Source organism: Oenanthe melanoleuca, chromosome 7 (assembly GCF_029582105.1).
Source record: "Oenanthe melanoleuca isolate GR-GAL-2019-014 chromosome 7, OMel1.0, whole genome shotgun sequence".
Lineage (NCBI taxonomy): Eukaryota > Metazoa > Chordata > Aves > Passeriformes > Muscicapidae > Oenanthe > Oenanthe melanoleuca.
This window is the reverse complement of record NC_079341.1, coordinates 12,880,993-12,901,690: the sequence shown is the minus strand read 5'-3', so window position 1 is coordinate 12,901,690 and position 20,698 is coordinate 12,880,993. Positions and strand designations below refer to the sequence as shown.

The window sequence follows — 20,698 nt, the reverse complement described above, 5'->3', positions numbered from 1 at the left end:
CAGTTTCTGAAACAAAACATACCTGCAATAATAACATCTTAAGGCTCTTTTAGGACTTTTTTAAGTTTCTGAACTCAGATTGAATGTATTCCTCTCACATGGTTTATTAATGGCAGAAAAGGGGCTGAACCAATAGTGCTCTAGGAGCATCTTCTTTGGCAACCCTGGCTACTGATGTCAAATAGTTAAATGCCTAATGGGTGATGGTATAGGAAGGAGACACTGCTTAGAGCCAAAACCTAAAGGTCAACACTTGTGTTGTCTTGTTAGCAACAAAACTAGGAAAAATTCCTTTGTGTTTTTAATCAGGCTGCTTAACCAGTCCATGTCTGCTGGCACGGCGATTGCAAATCTTCACTGACAATTGCTGATTGTTCTGGGATCTTTAGATAAAGCCTCACAGATATAAAAGCAAAGTGCTGGCTATCCTAATTGCAATTTCCAGTTATAGCAGAGAAAGTGCAAGAACCATTCAACTTAGAAAAATATGTTTTCACAAGTCTTAAATTCTGTTCCTTTGGCTGGCACTGTGCTCATGCAGTGCCACTGTGGGAAGGAATAGTCAGCAGGGAGGGCAGTAGTGCTAGTGGGGCTGCATTACTGGCACAGCATCTGCCCAGCAGGAAACTGCCAGCAGTACCAATGTGACCCAGGTCAGGCATGGAGCTGTGAACACAATGCTGTCCTGTGAAACATCACAGGTCAGATGGGAGTCCTGTGCTGACCCAGTGTAAGGGATGGTGATGTTGTACAGTGAGCTTATACCTGGCCACCACCTTGTGTGCTGTCTGTAGAGTTTCCCATTCAATGCTCAGGAGCTCAGGATCTGAGTGTACAGATCTGACAGCCCACAGCCCGTGTGGAGAGGAGCCAGAGGGGACATCAGACCAGTCAGTTGTAGGACAAACTCACATGAAAAGTGCAAGAAATTAGCTAAGGCAGTCATTTGGGCAAAGAACTTACTGTGGTTGATGAAAATGGAGGAGTTGTCCACTCCCCTTCTGCTCCCAGCTGTTGGGCCCTGCCCTTGCCCTCTAGCCTGCTCTGGGATGTGTCAGAACCTTCCCTGTGTGGTATTTCCTTGCCAACAAGGCAGAAAACAAGGTTTTCCTTTCTCCTGTGTTAGTTTTCTACCAGACTAATGCACTGAAATGGCTTATGGAGATATCCAAGAAGCACAGGTGGGAAAGGATGATGGAAAGGGAGGATGGCAAGAGTAGTAACCCTCAGTGACAATGGATGTTAAATCTGCTCATCCCCTCTCATGAAACTGATACCTGAATGCTATGAGTATTATCTCATGGATATGTATTTGTGTCTGAAACTCATAACCAGGCTGCCTGCAAAGTACTGTAACCTGATATAAATTAAAAAAATAAGGTTGCTGTCTTGGTGTGCCATGTTCTCCCTTGGGCCAGCATAGGCTTTAAACCCCATTACAGAAAACGGAGTTCTGATTTATCTTGATTTTCTGGTTTCTGCAGAACTGATTTGGCTGAAAGCTAATCTGGCAAAAAAATTAATTTCCACAGCATCTCAATGCACAGACCTACAACTGTGCGTGCTGGCACATGAAAGGGAATGGATGGGAACAAACAGCTGGGGCCGGGAGGGAGCAGAAGTCCCCCTCTGGGGGGCAAAGCCAGTTTATGCCGCTTACAGCATTAGCTGGATGATGATCTACTTCAAATGATATATGGTTTAGATTTCTGTCACAGAACCAAGCAGGCAGGTCCTCTTAAATGCACGAAAATATAGTAAAATCAAGACCTCATTATTAGTCAGTTTTACAAGTTGCTGTATTTTACTCGAGTAAGTTTAAATTGGACATAAGGATGAGATATTGATTACTTGATTCTTAGAGGTTTTGTATGCCCAACAAGAAATGGGTTTGGAGCTTTGGGATTTGGAAGCCTTCAGCTCACAGAGGACAATGAGGTATTGTTTTTCCAGAAAAGTATTTTTCAGTCATGATTCCTGATGGTCTCATTCAGGAGCAAATGATGTAGGGATCTGATAAGTAAATATTACCCTCTTCTCTCTTTCACCTTATTGCAACTCATGCTGTAGTTACTTAAGAAGTGTTTTCTTTGAATTCCAGTTCAACACTCCTGGTCCTCCCATACTTGGCTTCTTAGCTGTGCAAATATGACAGCTTTTCTTGTCACACTGTGACCTGCATTGGAGGAACTTACTTTTGGAAAAGTGCTCCCCATCCCTGAGGAAAAATATATCATTGCCAGCTTTCTGATAGAAGAAAGGGTTTATTTTCAGAAAGTTGTGCAAACTGAAGTCCCAGGGATAGTCACAGGTAAAACCTTGATATGTAGGTGTTAATTGTTACCAGATGGCTTCAAAGACTTTCAGACTGTTTCAGCATAAACAAATGTGCAATTCACCCAGAACACAATAATGTCTTACTAGCAATACCATGCATAACTTTCAAACAAACACTGACAGACAGTAAACACACTGGTGATTCCTCTGCAACCTTTTCTCACTCCCCCTTGTTGATGTGTGATAATTAAATATAATCTTGGTCTGTAAGATACTAAGTGCACAGATTTAAAGACAACCTTTTATTTCCTTTCTTTCTGGAACAGCTATAGGTCCTTTTAGTCTAATCATAGACACTTTGAAACCTGCTGCTTATGCTTCAGGTATGTTGTTGGGAAAAAAAGTGTTTCAATTTTTTTCAGACATATCAGTTGGTCTAACACAACACACTTTCTCTGTCAACAAGCTCTACCTAACTCCAGTTACAGTGCATATCACCTGCACTTATCAGAACTTGAGGAAAAAGAAAATCCTATCACTTTTTTTCCTCAGTGTGTCAGACTTGCTTATAAACAGAGAGGGAGAAAGAGAGAGAGAGAGAGAGAGAGAAAAGCCTTTACATTCACAGTCAATCATTAACCTAACTAACCAAAACCATACAAGCACAGGGACCCAGGCTTCCCACCAGTACCTCAACAGCTAAACTAGAGGAGTGCCCTGAACTCCTCCTGCCTCCTGCTCCCTCTGATTCAGCTCTGAGACTGCTGTGTGGGACTGATCTCCCTTATCGTTTCTCAGGAGCAAAGAAAGATGTGAGGAGCTGTTGCTTTCTACACCAGGTAGCTCTGTTGCTCTCTCCTTACAAACCCAGTTTACAGAACTGGCTAGGAGTTAAACCAAGGCTTCCCCTTTTCTCCTCCTTTATTATTTTTCATGTGAATCACTTTTGCAGCCTATCTGACTTGCTGGCCCTTTAGCAGTTGGCAGGAATGTCCATTTAGCATGATGAATGTTTTACAGTGGTGTTGACCCACAAGAAACCACTGAGCTCTGCTCTGCTATTGGGAGTCAGCAGTAAGCTGGCTTGGGGCTGAGCTGGTAGGGACACAGTGCTGTGTCTGAAATGGCCACATGGGCTGACTCCAGGGAACCTTTCAGCAGCCCCAGCACTGTCCTAGCTGCTTTGGAGGTGTTTCTGGCCTACAAACTGTGCTACCTTTCCCACGGTATTTTCTGAAGAAACAGAAAACTCTCATTTCTTTGTATTGCTTTTTTGCTTCTGGAGGGAAAAAGAAAGTAATTTTTCTATGGCTCAAAGCATATGGGATGCATATTTGCTCACTTGCACATGCAAATACACGTACACACCCAGGGAAAGCAGTTCTATATACGGCTTAATAGATTATTTGCTTGTGATTTGCTCTGAAATGCTGCGGGCTGGTGGCAGACACTTCTGGGTTTGAAAAGGCAAGGAAGAATTGTTTATCACCTGCCTGTTCCTAAGGAACCAGGATGAACTTTCCACTTGCTAGAGTTTATGTGGCTCTGTCCTCATCTCATCCCAAAACCTCTCTATTCACTCCAACCTTCAGCTTATGCTGATCTGGCCCACTTCCACCACAACATCTCTGGTACTGTCATTTGGTTACATCACACAGCACAGGGCTTGGACTGCCTTTATGAATGCTAATGTAAACTGGTGGGGCAGTTTTACTGCAGTAATAGTTCCCTTGTGCTGTGTGATGTCATGCTGTGGTTTAGAGGTATTTTTACACTGCCTTTGCTTTGCAGTAACTTTCAGTAACACACATCTCTGTGGGTAGATTGGTATGTTATGATTGTGATGGTGTCGAGTATGTTCTATGTGGTCTAATGGTAGGTAAGATGCAGGGAGCACTACTTGATTACAAAGTAGTACAGAAAAGTGTACCTTGCAAAATAGCTGGTGTTTGGTGCTGCTGCAGAGTCACACATCCCATAATGCAGGTTGTGTGGCTTCACTGTACCACGGCTTGAAGGGTATGGGCTGTCACTGTATCGGGTGATGGGCTTCTCTGTGTGTTGCTGTATCCTGCGGAGCAGATGTGGTGCTTGGGAATGCCTGAAGGTCGCAAGGTGCATGTGAGGTCTCGTGTCAGTCTCTGAAGGTCGGGGTGAGCAGCTGTGTGCAGGTGTTTCAGAGCTTCGTGGGGCAAGGACTGCGCTGTGATCTTGGTCGTTGCATCACGGAGCAGGTTGGGCACAATTTCTCTCTTAGGTGCATTTTGTGTGCCACAGGGCCTGCTCGATGCGCGAGGGATGCTCTGTGCCTGCCGTGGTCCAGCCCAGCGCCGGGCACACAACTCTCGGTGCCCCGCAGAGCCCCGCGCTCAGCGCCAGCATTTCACCCGCGGGCTGCCGGCGCGGGCCGGGCTGGGTGCTGCGCGTGGGTGCAGCCTGGCTGCCCGCTCGGCACAGCGCGGCGTGAGGGGGACACCATCCTGCGGGGGGACAACATCCCGCGGCCGCACGGGGAGCGCGCCGCTGCTCGGGGCGCTGCCCCGCGGCCCCTTTAAGCCCGGCGAGGCGCTCCGTGCCCCGGGCGAGCGCCGCCGCCGCCGCCCGCGGCCGCCCCGCCCGGCCCGGCCCGGCCCGGCCCGCGCCTCCCGGAGCGCCGCGCGGGGCGGGGCGGGCACGGCGGAAGGAGAGGCCGCGGCCGGGCCTCGCTGCCGGCGCTGCCCGCGCTCCGAGGCCCAGCCCCGCGGGAGCACCTGCCGCCCGCCCCCTGGGGCCGCCGAGCCGCACCTGCCGGCGCTGCCGGGCCGGGCCGGGCCGGGCGCCGTTCGTGGGCGGGCAGGGCGGGCATGGCGGCGCGCTGAGATGAAAGTGACCGTGTGCTTCGGGCGGACCGGCATCGTGGTGCCCTGCAAGGACGGGCAGCTCCGCGTGCGGGACCTGACCCAGCAGGCGCTGCAGCGCTACCGCAAGGCCCAGGAGAAGGTGAGGGGCGGCGGGGCCGTGCGCGGAGCCGGCCCCGCTGAGGGGCGGCGGGGAAGGCCCGGGGCCGGGCTGGAGGGGCGGGTGGGCTGCGGGCCCGGCGGCCGCGGGGACACGGGCACGGTCCTGCCCTGGCAGCGACTTTGTGCGAGCAGCTGATGCCGGCGGGCGGGGAGCGCGTCCCGCTCAGCTGCCCAGGCAGCATGGCTGTTACCGCTGTGCGTGTTGACTAACAAACTTGAAACAGACTAGAGGAAAACAATACGTCAGTTTCATTCAAGCTTGTGTTTTCTGGCATCAGCTGCTCTATGAGATGCTATCTGCATGGGATGATTTCCTTTACATGAAAGGAGCTCTTGAGTTTTTCTTTTGGTGTACTTAATTGAGCATAAAAATATTTTTTTCTTTTTTTCCTCCAAGAGGCAGGTGCTGAAGGCTAATGGGGTACTGTTCAGTATTGCTGAGAGGCCTAGTGTTGTAAATACTGCTTTTTGAAAGAGAGTCTAGTTACAAGCCCTGAATTAAGGGCTTGTAGGATTGCTCATCTTCCTAAAACATCTGAGTAAAAAGTACAGCCAACATCTTATGGGCTCTGTTCTGTGGCATCCTGAATACAAAACTGGAAGTAAATTCTTGTTCTTGCAGATTTAGTTGGAGAAACAACTTGCTGCTGATATGTTAAATACATTATGAACAGCTGTGGACTATCTCCTCTAGTAGAGATTGCTGTGGTTTCCATGTTGGTCCTTCTGAGCAAATGTCATGCTTTAACAGAGCTTGACAAATATTTTGCATTAAAAGTCTTTTTTCCTAATGATGCTGTCTGTGTGTAATAACTACAAAATGTTTATAGAATTCTTGGTGCTGTTAGAGTCAACAGTCAGTGAAATCTTTTGCACTGAAGTGTAGTTCAGAGTACTAAAATATGCCTTCAAGAGATGGACTTTATCAGAAACAGAATTACTTTCAGCTGTGTTGAGTTTAGAAATTTACAAATTGATTTCAGCCTTTGATTTGTGCTTGTGATGACATTGGAATTAGTCTGGTGATGATGGCTTAAAGGTGGCCTACAAAGCCTTTGTATAAGTATTTCAGATCCCTTTCCTCCTCTACTCTTTATTTGCTTTTTTTTTTTATTTTTTAGGAATGAGTAGAAGGGTGCCTGCCTTTCTAGGTGAAGCCCTGACTGTTCTAGAAGGCTCAATAAACAATTATAGAATAGAAATTCCAGTAGTGTGAGAAAGCTTCTCATAAATGCCAGACACTTAAGGTGTACCACAGTTCTCATGAATTTGTAACCAATTTGCTATTAAATTAGTATCTAAAAAAATTTTTTATATGCCTGGTAATCATCTGAATTCTCCTATGCCCTTCAGTTTAAGGCCAAAATCATCAGCCTTCTTTATAGGACAACCAGAGGGCAGAGTCCATGTTTCTTTCTGACCTTGTATTTTCTTCCTTTTCAAATAAGGGTTTTTTATTTTTTTTTTTCTTTTTTTTCTTTTGCTTATTTCCTTATAGAAATGTTGAGTTCCTTATTCTGCATCATTGGTGGGTATGGGCCAGTTTGTTCAAAAATTGCTGGTCACTTTGAGTAATGGAGCTTCAGAGCTAGAGTTTATACAAGGATGTGTAAAGAGGCAGAGCGGGGAAGCAGCCTAAGGGCTTGAGAAGGTTTTCATTCAAGTTGCTAAAAAAAGTTTTATGCCTTGTGCACCCTCTCTTCCTCCCCCCTGTTCACTCTGAATGTAAACAGTTCTGTTGTAGTGATTTGATTAGCTGGCTTCCAATCTACAAGGTTTGCAGTGCAACTGGCCAAAAAGATAAATTCTTCTTATCTTGACAAGCATCATTCAACATTAGATTACTTTCCTGCGGGAAAATTTGGGGTTGGTAAAATAGATCATTCAGATGTCTCAAACAATTAATTTTATTACCTTTTGGAGTATTTTTTGTCTGATGTAACATGACGGATTGGGTGTTTTGCTACTTCCCCTTTTAAAATTAACTTCCTTAAAAAAATGTGAAATCTTACAGAATGGGATTATCTCAGGATTATCAGCAGCTAAAATGTACTGTGAGGTGTGCACATAAACAGGTTTGTGCTAAAGATCACTGAATATTTGTTTTTATTTTCAAAATATTTAGAATGTTTGGAATACTTTGTGACAGAATGTTTCTCTTTCTGTTGGCATGTTAAGTGTTCTTTTTGTAGCTTTTTTTAAGTGTTAAAATCTTTTAAAAGAGCTACGTGGAAAATTTTGTTGTTGAAGTTCCTGAAGTATTTGGAGAGGGAAGGAAAATTGATACAAGGAATATCTTTCATAATTGTAGAAGGGAAAATGGAAAAGGTAGCTGGGATACAAACTTTAGGAACTTTTTATTAGTTTGCATTTTGGGAGTTGTCCTGGAAGTCTAGTTTTGCTCTTACACTACAGTCACTTGTCTGGCAAAGGTACAAGATTAGAGTATTAATTCATGTATACTGTAAAATATTTGAATGCATGTAATACAAGTAAAAATTTCTGAATTGGTTTAAAATACTTCACAGTTCTGTATACTTGTAATGAAAGGAGAGTTGATGCAGTAATTAAGTCTCTTATTTATGTAGACTTTTGGTAGATAGCTGAGAACTTGGTGGCAGTTGTTTATTGTAGCCTCCTGTGTTTCTTTAGCAAATTTGCTTTAGTTTCTCGACTGAACTGTGTTGGCAAGGTTTGGTCATGAAGGCTCAGTTGCCCCAGTTAATGAAGTTGCTTTGTTTAACTGAACCAAAACACTGGGCCAATTTCAGCTGAGAAATCAGACAGTAATTATTTATTGATGCACTGAATTTAGTGTCTTTTAGAGGTACAGTAGTAGATCTGAATGGGCAAATCCTGTCTGATTTACTGAAGGATACAATAACTGCCTGGACTTAACAACTTTGTATTACAGTATCAACTAAGAAATTCTTCTGGTCTAGGATTTTGTGTTGTGAATAGTCATAGATGTTTAAGAAATTGTTTGTTGATCAGCTGCTTTGTGAGAATTACAAATCATTTTTCAGGGAAGTCACTGTTGGCTGTCTCAGAAAGTACTTGAGTAGAATGAAGTTTGTTGGAACTCTTGTGACTCAGATCTGCTCTTGTAGCTGTTTGGTAATGTACGTTAAGGCTTCCTGCTGACAGGTAGATACAGTAGGATTAATGATTCCTTATCGTCAGCCCAGTCCCTAACTTGATATTTTGGTGCCTTGGGGAGGAGTTGTGTGTCATCTGTTGCATTTAGGATTCTTTGCTTGAGTGAGAACAGATGTACTGCAAAAGAGTTGAGTTGCTGTGCCTGATACTGTGTTTGCTTCTCTGTAGCTGTAAGACATAGCCTTGGATGCAGGACAAGGTACTGTCAAGGTACAAGGTGTTGTCTTCCAGTCAATTGTCAGAGACTTTTTTTTTTCCCCTCCCCCAAGTATATGAATGAGAGGAAAAAGAAGAGTTCTGGGTTAACATGAAGGGGTTTCATGGGCTCTTATGATGTTGTCTGGACTTGCATGGTCCTGTTAAAAGTGATTCCTTAAAATGCACGTGGGGCTAAATGCACTCAAGGTAGGTGCACTGTTGTGCTCACATCTCTCTCCTTGGAAATGCTGTTCTCCCACATTTGAGGCAACAGTTGAATTACCAGCTTTGCAGTGGAGCTCTTGGCTCAGCTGGAGAGCCTTGCTTGCTGTCTCAGAGGTCTTGAATGTTGTTGGTACAGAAAGTGATGCCTGCCCAGGGAAATGAGACTAGCGAAGTGAAATCCACTGTGACTTTTCCTTAAGCTGCAGTGGAACTTTTCTGAGGAAAATGTGTAAAACATCTTGCTGCTCCAGATGTTCTTTATCTCTCTGGAGAAGCTAGAGACGGGGAAGTGCTGGTTATCACCTGTGTGTTCATTTACTCATGTTTGCATACATGGCACTTACCTGGATGGCTTGATTGAAGTGACTGCTTTGGCTGTCTGCAGTCTTGTTCGTGGAAACCACTGATTGGGTGGGACATGGAAGTATTGTAGCAAAATTATAAGCACTGTGGTTTAAAATTTGTCACTTTAGGCACAGTTAAATTCTTGAGTGGCTCACTCTGAACAGCCTCTGTGAGACTCCTTTGGGAATGTCAATAGAGATAGTCAAATTTTAGTTGCCTTGTCTTCCAGGAGCTTGATTTCCACTCATAACGGGCATTAGAGTGCGTCTTTCCATTTGTGAGAACATACAGAGGCCAGCAGTTAATCCTGCAATGGTGCTGAGAATTTTGATTTGCAGTCAGACTGAACAGGAAGCAGTAAGGTTAATTCAAGAATGGTGTGGAATAAGAAAAAATAGATGATTTGGATTGTATTGATGATCTTTCCCAAATTAGATGCATTTAAAGAGCTAATGGTGCAGGTTGATTGTTTATATAATTTTGTGAGTTCTACTAATAAAATACTTTCTCAATTTCTTCCTGTTCCTGTGTGCTGACCACATGACAATTATTGTTCTGGAATTAGGTATTGCTGCTGTAAATCAGCCAGCAAACAGAAGGAGAACTAAATGTTCTTGTAGTTTCTCTAAATATATATTTGGGATAGGGAGAGTGACAGGTTTTTTTTTTTTTTTTTTTTTTTTAAACTCTCATGCTTACAAAAGATGTTTGCAAAACCAGAAGACTTTTTCAGAAGGTATATGTGGAAAGTTTGAAGCAAGTCCTTTTTTATGACATTTTTTTCTGTTTTGGACAAATTGTAAGTGTTTAGTCCTTTACAAAGGCAGGGTAATAGAGTTGTATTTGTGTGACACTTGTGTACTTTTGCCTTGGACCTGGTCTCTAGGTTTGATATTTTTCCCTATCTTGGTTTTCTTAGTTTATTTTATTTTATTGCTCTAATAGGGATGGGGTGAATCCATAGTCTTTGTTTTACCAATACAGTTCTAAGCTCTGTCTTCAAGTTTTTTTGGTGTTTTTTTTTTTTTTTCCCCCTAGAAATGAGTTTAACTGTTAATTCCCATATTTTTCTTAGTGTGTGTAATCAGCTACAATATGTTGATGAACTTATACATTGTTTTGGCAATTGCTATATTTCAGTGAACAGCTTGATTGTCATTTTTGCATTCAGCCTTTGGAGTTGTCACTATGATACTGTTCTAGAAAATGAGAATATTACTCGATATGCTGCTTTCTCAGTACTATTGTATGAGTTTGAGTAACCGACTCATATATAGGAATGCAGGCTATATGAGTAGGGGAAGCAAAGAAAATGGAAGAAGAAAAATTATTTCAGAAACTCTTTATTGACTTAAAAACTCTAGTAGTGATATTTCATTGAGATTGGGAACATCTTTCAAGTGGCAGAACCTTGGTTCCCTTAAAGAATTTTCTGGATCACTTTTACAGTGATCCAGAAAAATTGGGAGTTAAAAAGTGCCTGCCTTTTAATCACTTTTGTGTGAAACATTTGCTGCTGTGTTCTATCATAGCCACTAGTGTTGAGGTAATGAGATTTCTGGTAGAGTTTCAGGCTCCTTTTCTCTTTTCTTACAGGTGTTTACAGTATCTACAGAAGAAACACTGTTGAGTTTAGATTTGTCATAGAAAATGTCTTCTAGGACATTATGTACTTACATAACATGAAAAAAGAATTTTGATCCCTTTTTCCTTATAAGAAGTTGACTATTGCCAGTAACGGGCTTTTGGCTGAATACCTGATGTTAATATGTTCCAGGGGAGCTCAGTTGAAGGGTAGAGCTGGATAAAACTGCTGGAAGTTCAATAGGCAAAATAAGAGTAACCTGTACTGGAAATACTGCAGGTCAGACTTCAATGTATGTGATAATACTGAGTATCCACTTTTTTTTGTCCCAGATCATATTTCAAGTTCTGAGTACTATTCAGCTGTTATTAATTGAGATACAGCAAAGATTTGTGTAGTTACTGAATGTTAAATCAGTCATAGGAGGAAACCATTAAAGAGCAGTACAGAGCTGTAAGCAGTGACTGCTTGCTGTTGCTCTTTGCCAAGTTGAAGATGATCTCTGAGTAGACTTGTAGGAATTTGTGAAGAAGGAATTCAAACCTCAAATGGTATTTCTGGCATGGAATGGAACTGGGAGGTGCTTTTGCTTGCTGCATAAAATGCAGTTTTAATGTTTTTTGTTTTTTTGCTTAAGTATCTTAAAATGCAAGGTAGTTCTACTGATACTTTCTGAAAAACAGAATGTGTTTAGTGTAACATACAGTTATTTGGGCATAATGTTTTATGTTGTGTGACTTTACTTTCCTCCTTACTCATTCAGTAAGATAGGTCAGTTGAATTGCAACATACTGTGCTGTCTGGCATCCTGCTACTGAAGCAGCAGATTTCCTCCCCCGTTGAGCAGAACATTCTTTAGGCTTTCCTAATGATTTGAATGTCAGAACTGCAGCTTTCCTAGGCATGAAGACCTATAGCTTCATTATTATAAACTCCGTCTAACCCTCTATAAACATGCCTGTGTTTCTTTCTTAATGACTATGATAACACTAAAGGTCTTGAGCAATTAGTATCATTGAAAACAGATTCTGCTTTGGAATTTTATATTCCATTCTTGAATCTTATGCATAAGGATATACCCATTTTATGTCAGGGAGCTGACCAAACAGAAATGACAGGCTCACGTGTACGGCTTATTGATAGAAATTGTCTTGTAAACACCACTGAACTACGAAGTGCCCTGAATACATTGTTAAACTGAGAAAGCTGCTTCACATGAGAAGTTTAGAAAATCACCATCTTACAAGAACTTTTGGGAAAAAAGCCTCTGCAGTATTTGTGTAATATTGTCATATAATAAAAGCATTTTTTGTTCTCCTGAGGTTATATGTTGCTGTGGGGCTTCTGTAAGCCTTCTCATCAGTACGTTATTACTTCCATAGGATTATTTCAATAACTTGTTTATAAAGGAAACTAAGTGTTACAACAAATTACTCTTTGCACTCGATAGGACTTTTTGGACTGTTGTAATCTCTTTAAAGAGAAAGTATGTAAGACTCGTAAATGTTTGGGGTTTTTTCTCTTTATGCCTAATCATTGTTCTAGAGACATCTCCATTAAGGGAACTGTTGTAATGTTTTAGTGTAATCAGAATGTCTCTTCCTTTGCAGTGTAAACCGGTAATTGCTGTGTCACCACTAAGTACATCCATCCAGAACTGATGACTTGGCTTTGTTGTGGCAGGTGCCACAGCACTGCTCCGGTGCTTGCTGTTGGGAATGCTCCCGAGGTGGGAGGTTCCGGTAGCTGCTCGTTGGTTTCACGGGAATGCACTGGCAGCATTTGTTACCACAGGGAGACTTCTTACCTCAGTGTTTTTCTTTATTGGCTGTTATGTATTTGAAAAAGAAAACTACAGAATGCTTGAATGAATGTGCTTCTTACAGCCTATAATAAGGATACTGTTGGAATGAAGGGTGGATAGGAAGATGGATGATTGTACTCATACAGAGACTGATAGCTGGAATGTCAGAATGCAGTCTGATGGGTAGAAGCTAACAGCTAGCACTGGACTCCCTCTTTTCCCTGTCTAGGGATTTGACCTCAAAGATGAGGCTTCATTGAGCGAAATGATTTTGCAATACAGCTTATCTGATAAAATAGAATATTTTTCAGGTTACCAATAAAATACTGTCTATTGGTGAATCATAATGCACACCCTCCCTATCATTTTCCTTTACAAAAATGCAGTTATTTTTCAACCAGTAGGAGAAAATGGAATGCTTAAAGGAGAATTACATGCAATCCCAAGAATAGAGACCTGCATTCCTTGAAAATTGTGTGGCTTTATTTTTTTGCTTTGACTAATCAGTTTCACTACTCATATGTCTTTCCTAAAACCTTAAAAGACCTTCACGTTTTTGTAGAAGATGCTATCTCATTCTCATCAATCCATCAACAGCTGAGTTGCTCTTTATTGGCAAACCTAAACATCTAAATTACAGATTTTCTGAGAGGAGACAAAAAATTCCTTTATATAATCATCTCCCATTTCCTTTGAGTGTCAATGTACAGAGTACATTGTACTTGCAAACAATGTAAGAGTAGTTCCAGCTCAAAAGAAGTTAGAATCCACCAGGTCTCTGTTTGGACCTTTCAAGGAGAGATGAGTCATAAATCCTGGTGGGTTAATCCTATATATATGGTGTATTTGTTATTTACATATCCTGTGTATATGGTATATTTGTTCTGTACCCAAACTCTGGAGCATCCATTTGTAGACTATTTTACAGTGAAGGGTTATTTCTTATAATTTGGGCTTGGCTTTATGCTGTCTCATTAGCTGAGAGAGGTGCTGGTAAAGTAGTTAAGTGTTTTGACATTTCCCTGAAAGCTGCCATGACAAGGTTGTGTCTGTCCAGTGAGTATCTGGGTGATCTACTGCAGAAGGGACAGGTGGAAAAGATGCTTGCACCTGCTCTATAGCTTGTCCTCTTGGCTGGTGTGCCAGGAGTACAGGCAGACTTCAGTGTGTTTTTAAATTTCAATGCTGTCCATAGTAAAGGAGCTCTCTATTTATGTTTGTCCTCCAACTACAAGTTTTGAGGCCATATAATCTTTCCTAGCCTTTACTTACATTTTTTGTTAGTCTTGCAATGCTGGATGTCATTAGTGGTGGCAAGACCAGAATTTCATGGTGAATATTTGGGTATAATTCCATCATTTTTCCATGTTTCAAGGAGTTTTACTACTGCTGAATGTAGGCACCATTCATTTCAGCTCCTGTCAGACTCTTTTTTTTGTTGAGTATAGTTCAATGTGGTGCAGTTTGCCCGCTGTGACCTTTGCCCAAAATGATGATGTTTTTTTTTTTTAATCCTCTGTGATACTCATTTAGTGGGTAATATTTTGAATGTTAGAAAGCTTTTCACTAACATACTCTGCTTGCCAATTCTGAACACAAACTAGAAGTGAAGCCAGACTGCAAATTTGAAGCTCTAAAGACTTTGCTCTTATTGGAGGTATTGGCTGCAGGCTGCTTTGGATACAGACCTCTTGTAAATGATGAGTTTAATGAACAAAGAAGATAGAATGTGACCTGGAAATCTGCTTAACTAGCTTCTTCCTCCAGAGCTTGTCAGAATTCCACGTGCCATCTCACCCTGCTACTCCTGCCTGCCAGTCAGTTGCAGAACATCCTTCCTATGGATTCCTGTTTGAGCAGCAATTAAAATTCTCTCTCCTTCAGCTGCAGCTTTTTCTATAAGGCTTTCTTAACTACTTCAGTAAGAATTTTGGTGGAGTAGTTTAATCTCAGAATTTTTTTTTTTATCAGTCCTAGATGTTAAACTCCACAAGGGCAAGACAGAAATACAGTGGTGCAGAAGTAGGGTAAGCAATAAAGAAAACTACTTTTGACAGTGTGTCTGTAGCTCTTCTAGAAATAGAAGTAGTTCAGGGGTTCTGCAAATCTGGCCAAGGCAATTTTGCTGTCTTGCTGCAGTCTGAGTCTGGAATGGCTCACTATACCCTTCCTCTTTCGCAGGTGGTAAGGCCCTTGCAGCAGTGGAGTGAAATCTGTGCCTCACTCTATCCTGGGCAAAAACCAAGCGACTTCCTCTAGCTTATGTCATACTGTCATACTTCATCATCAGTAAATGGGATGTTGGTGCTGCATCTCACATGTACATTTTTTTAAACTGAAACAGTCTTCTGCTTTTGAAATTAACAGTCCCAAAGTCTCCCATTCACTGCTTAAGTTACTTCTCTAAAGAAGTTTGTTTTTTTTTTTTAATTATCTTGGTTTTTATTTGAACTGTGGGTTAGTCTACATAAAGCTTGTATGGAAACCAGAAGTCATGCAGGATTTTTTTTTGTTGAGTAAAGACTCTAGAGAGCTAGTTTATAAAAAATATTTTAAAAGTGCAGTATTTATTAAGCTTGCAGGAAAAAAATGAGGCGAATATCATATGCCTCAATCAAATGTTTATATATTGTGAACTCTACGAAATGCTGTTTGCCTCCAAATTGTGTTCCTTCTACTCAGTCTGAGTTAAAAAGTTATTTGCTGTAACAATGATTTTTAAGGTATAATTTTTTTTAATATGTAAAATAATTGGCTGCAGTAGGAGGTTGTCAGCAATTACATTATTTTTACAAGGTAGCTTATTTCATACTGAGTGTGAGTTAATTTGTGGAAGTATCTGGTCTGTTCTAGTGTGTAAAAAAATGTACCAGACTTTGTTTTGACTCTGGTTTTAATTGTATCTTCTTTAGGTTACTTGCTCTACTGAGATCTCTATAGAATTTCTGTATTTTTTTCCAGGTTGCCCTCCCAGCCCTCACCCTCCCCGTTCTAGAGAATAGGTTACAACAGTATACTAGTATATATAATTTGCTTAATTTGTGTATTTTTCAGAAGTCTTTCTCATGGTTGCCTTATTTAACAGATATGTATTTTTTTAGTAATGTTGAAAATTTGACTATCAGCTTCTGTTACTGGTACCTCTCAACCTGTTCTTTGTCTGCTCAAAGAATAGAACATTGGAGAGGTGATTGCTATTTAATTGAATCTTCCTGTGTCTTGAGTAGGGTGGAAAGACTTGCTGAAATTTTTCAGAGTGATAGAAGCTGAGCATGTTAACTCCTACAGAATTAGGCTCATTTGAAAAACCAAGCTGCTGCCAATTCATAGTTAATTTCCCCCTGCTGGCTGTAATAAATGTATCCTGACCAAATGCTTCAGGAGTTCCTGGCATTATAAGCTACAAAAATAATACTCCCTGAAGAGCTGAAAACCTGAAATAGTTGTTTTGGGTGACAGAAAGGAGAAGGTTCATTGACATTTCAATATTGTATATAAAGACCAGCATTTGCATAGGAGTAGTCACGATGCAGATGCTGTTTAGATTGTAATAAAAAAAGGAAGATGCATTTTTTTTTTTTTTTTTTGGGGAAAAAGTGTGTGTGTGTGTGAAAAAAATAATTTAATATTAGGGTTTGTCAATAATAAATTCTGAGTCTTCTGTGTGAGGCAGGAAGATTTGTGTGTAAAAATCCAGAGAAGTCTTCTGTATTAATGTTTCAGGAGCAGTTATTTGGATAGCTCTCATTCAGCTGCTGACTGATTGGAGGTACTAACTGCCTGAAAAACCCTCATGGAAACCAGTTCACTGACTTTGTGAAGAGCAAAATTAAGAATTAATTTTTGCTCTAAAGACTCCTCATACTACATAAATGCTTAGAAGAACACCTAGAAGGACACTGTGCATTTTAAATATATTACTTTTAGGGGTATTTTTCTCTTTATGATTACTATTGTGTTCAATCCACTTACTTTTTCAAACTGTCAACAGAACAGAATTGCTCTGGATGCTTCTCCTTTCCACATACTTCCACTTGGAGTAAGATGGATCACAGTATGCCAGTGTTGGCCCTTTAATCCCTGAGTCTAGAAATGTTGGTTTAGGTAGTTTTCCATTTAAATTGAATTTTGTGTGTTGTGGGGGAGTAATTGCTGCAAGTGAGAATGTGAAAGGAGTAGGTGGTTTGTGTTTGTACATTCAGGGGGCTTTTTTCTTATTAGGCCTTTCATGTATTATTAAAAATGTTATGCTAGAGCTGGACTGCATCCTCCTCCGGTCATCCCGGAGGTCATCGGGTCTCTGGTAGCTGTGCTTGCAGTGTGATTTTTTGTTTATTTTGCTGCAGAAATATTCACTACCATTTAACTTTGAATAGTGCCTGAATACATACTTTGGTTGTTTTTATTTATAGATCAGGAATTTTGCAGTTATATATGTATCATATTCTTTCTTATTTGGCATAATAAAATATATTTTAATTGTTATCATGATTTTACTAAATAAGCCATATTCAAACACACTAGGTTTTTTGGTAAGTTCCTATGTTCCAAATATGAAGTACATCTGGCAGTATTCACACATTGTTTGTCCTGGTGTGACACACCTGCCTTTGAATGCAGTGAAAGCGGAGGAGTCTGGCTTATTGTTCATAGTGCAATTCGTTAATGGCTCTAGATAGGATATGAGCATCTCACTAAATGGAAGTCTTGGTCAACCTTTGACTCTTGCCTTAAGGCTTTGAGAATAGACAATATGAAAAAAAAACCCCATCTTCTTTCCAGATGGCTGAATGCTTGATGTGTCTTTATGTTTAGCTGTCATTCAAATGTGAATGCTGCGGTGATTATAAGTGTCTTCCATTTTTGTGTTTTGAAATAATCCCTTTTATGCATTGTGTGTTTAGAGATTAACTATTTGGCTCATCAATATGGGTTTTAGAGTTAAAAAAAAAAACCCCAACTTGAAAGTGTAGCAAAATCCAGGATGCTGGTGTTTATAAACAGACTTGATAGTGCGGGTCTTAGTTCCACATGCCATGGTGCAGACCAAAGTAGTTTTGAAATAGATTATAGTGGACTATTAACATTCTGCAAAGTGATGGTGTTTCAGTTTTGAAACATCTTGTGTGTGATAAGTTTCATGCTAGTGGTTTTTGTTAGTGAGAAAATACTATTCTGCACTCTGGGAAGAAAAAGTTTGATGAAGGAGGCTTTGAGGGATGGAGTTTCTTTTAACTGGGAAGAAAAAAGCCAGATTTAACTTTTAAATGGTGAGTTTTTATTGTTATTTTCATGATGGTTGGGTTCATATTGAAAAATACAAGCTACAGATCAAACTGTTAAATACTGTTGTAAGCTGAAGCACACCTAATGGATTTTCAGGGCGTTTCCCTTGGGTTTTTTGTTTGTTTGTTTTTGAGCCTAACGTCATAGTTAGTGTAAGAGATATCTTTAATAATGCAGCCAAAACTGTTGCAGGCTCTGTAGGAGTCCAAATCACTCACTTTGTGACCATTAGACCAGTAAATTCTGATGTTATATTTTTTTTCCTAATAGCTGTCAATGGCAGTGTCCTTAGTAACCATTTAAAGAAGAGATTTAACTGTTTCATTGTGTGTGTTGGTTTCCTTTTCAGGCACTGCATATAGTGATAAAGTTTAGTGGAAGTAGACCAAGTTACTTTGCTGAAAAGCCTTCAGCATCTTGTGGCTGAACTTGTCTGTAACCAGCCCTCTCCCCATTTTTGTGTGTGAGTTGGGAACCAGATCTGATTGTCTCTTACTGGGAAGGGAACTGTTGCACTGCAAGTCCATTGACAATGCTTTGTGCTGAAACATTCCTATAACTTGGTTAGGGTTGAGTATTCTTGTGAATAATGGCTATGTTATGTCCACTTAGCTGTAGGCATTTGCAGTAGATCTTTAATTTTACTTCTTATTTCTGTTGGTGCTTGAACATGGCGTAATGTGTGGAGCTAATGTATGAGTACAGTTCTGAGTGCAAAGAGAATGGATGAGGTGGCTGACTGAAAAGTAAATTGGACTCATTTGTATCGGTGATGGACGGCATCAAGCTGCAAATGAAAATGAAGGTTGTAATGGCATCTCAGGACTGATGCAAAATATATGCAAATACAGCATTTAAACAAGTTTGCTTACCAGCTGTTTTCATTTTTACTTTATTGTGAGGTTATACTGGCTGAATTAAAGTTGTGGAAGGAGAGTTTTTTCCATGTGGCCCCTTTGCAGGCTGTGGGTTGAAGAAAGTTGCTACCAGGCAGTAACTGGAATATGTGCCTCAGGTGTCATTTTTCACATCTGGGCTAAATGTTGTACTTGACTTACTTAGACCTACCTGTCTGTTAGTTGTTTTGCAGTGACTTTGATGCTGCCTTCTTTTTTTGTCTGGAGTCTGTGAAGATGTTTCTTGCCAACTCTTTTGTGATTCTGTTTTCCTGAAGACACTTGGAATAGCAGAAGAAAGCAGTTCTTTGGGATAAAGGCAGGACAGGGTGAACCCTTATGCACATCAGTAGTATTACATTTCAATGAAAAAGTGGAAAATCACACTCTCTTCACTGTTTTTTATCCGGCCAAAATCCACTTCATACATTGAGGTTAGGATATGGCAGCAAGTTTTGATGATACATTAATTCTGGCATGTTCTGTATTTCAGTCAGGTAAAGGTGGAAGTTGTTCTCAGGGGCCTTTTTTGGGTTTCATCCAGTTCCATGCCTTGGCTCTGGCAATATGTTTAAAGGTAGAAGTTGTTTCAGCTGTTCACCAGGTATATTTGCAATATCTTGGAAGTCAAATACTAAAACTTATCCACATTGTGCTGTGATGATATAAATTTTATTAAAATAGAACAAAATACAGCAGATTATTTAATAGTCCCCACAGTGGAATATTAAGCTGCTAAATATTTCTATTACTTTTTAAACTTGCTGATTATTTTCTTTTGAACAATAGCCAGAACCACTGAAGCTGGTTAGGCTTTATGGAATTAGGAAGGCTTGACTGTTAGTTATGTGTTCAGAATATTCTTAACCCAACTGTTTTTTTTCTCCGGAGAAGTAAAGGGAGGAGGAAAGCTGGTTAATTTAGTGTTTGTCATGAGAATAAAATAGGTTACAGACCTACAAACCTTTCTCCAAAACCTGTACGGTTAAACCCCTTAGTTTCCCTCCCTGCACTTTGTTTCCCTCCTTTATAGCACTGTCCCTTGTGGCTTGATTTTTGGAACAGAGTTGCTGAATGTACTGTGAAAGATCATATATTTTCTGAGTGAGGAAAAAGACCCCAGGTCCACACTTAACTCCTCTCTGAAGAGAGTGATGAGCTGTGCCTGCTAGTAGATGTTCAGAGAGCATGGAGAGGGTTGGTTAAGTTTGATATGGGCAGTGGCACCAGTGGGAGTTGGTAGCATTTCTGAAATGTACCAGCTTTGGACATGTCAGAAGGGAGTGGTGGTCTGGGCTCTGGCTGGTCCTGCTGACACTACAAATCTGGCAGTCTTTGGCAAAATTCTTCCCCAGTCTCTGGCTGATGCTTGACTCATGTAGGAAATAAGGTGGTACTGCAGCAGAAAAGTCTTGCTGTTTTTCTCTGTGGAGTTCCAAAAAATATCTAATGGCTTTCTATTATGGAAGTTATGGATATGCTTCTATTGTTTACTAAGATTTTTTTCTCTCTCGAGCTTTGTCTAAAGCTCAGTTTATGTTAAAATTTGGCAGGATTCCAGCATGCTTGGTCTGCATTGTCTTGCAGACATTTGTATTCAGTTTTATTTAGAGTCTGGTGTTACTCAATCACATCTTTGACGTTCCCCGATAAGCAGTCTTGTGTCAGCTGCAAATGCATTGATCACTTTATCAAAGAAAGGCCCAACAGTTGTAAATAAAACCATCTTAGATGGTTTCTAGATGCAGGGCTAAAGTGCTGGCTGCCCTTGGAGATGTGAACCATTTATCATTTTTTTTGTTGAAGATCTGGTATCTTTCAGTGCTGAGTTTGTTACAAATTTGAGTTGTGTTAATTTGCAGCCAGCCTAGTTTTTATGTGAATGATTTGAATTTAAGACATTATCAGTTTTTATTGGCAAAAT

The 20,698-nt window shown here is 40.7% G+C and overlaps 1 protein-coding gene across 4 annotated transcripts in view; it reads left to right on the top strand.

Annotated features, from left to right (window-relative positions):
• The first annotated feature begins 4,947 nt into the window (after window positions 1-4,947).
• PARD3B (par-3 family cell polarity regulator beta) overlaps window positions 4,948-20,698 on the top strand; it is a 383,975-nt gene continuing 368,224 nt past the window's right edge. For 2 of the 4 annotated variants that reach the window (XM_056496185.1, XM_056496183.1), the window contains exon 1: window positions 4,949-5,256. In XM_056496185.1, the coding sequence (XP_056352160.1) occupies window positions 5,137-5,256 (120 nt within the window). In that variant the 5' untranslated portion in view covers window positions 4,949-5,136. Of the gene's footprint in view, window positions 5,257-20,698 lie in introns of all 4 variants that reach the window. The other 2 variants (XM_056496182.1, XM_056496186.1) reach the window with 2 other exon arrangements.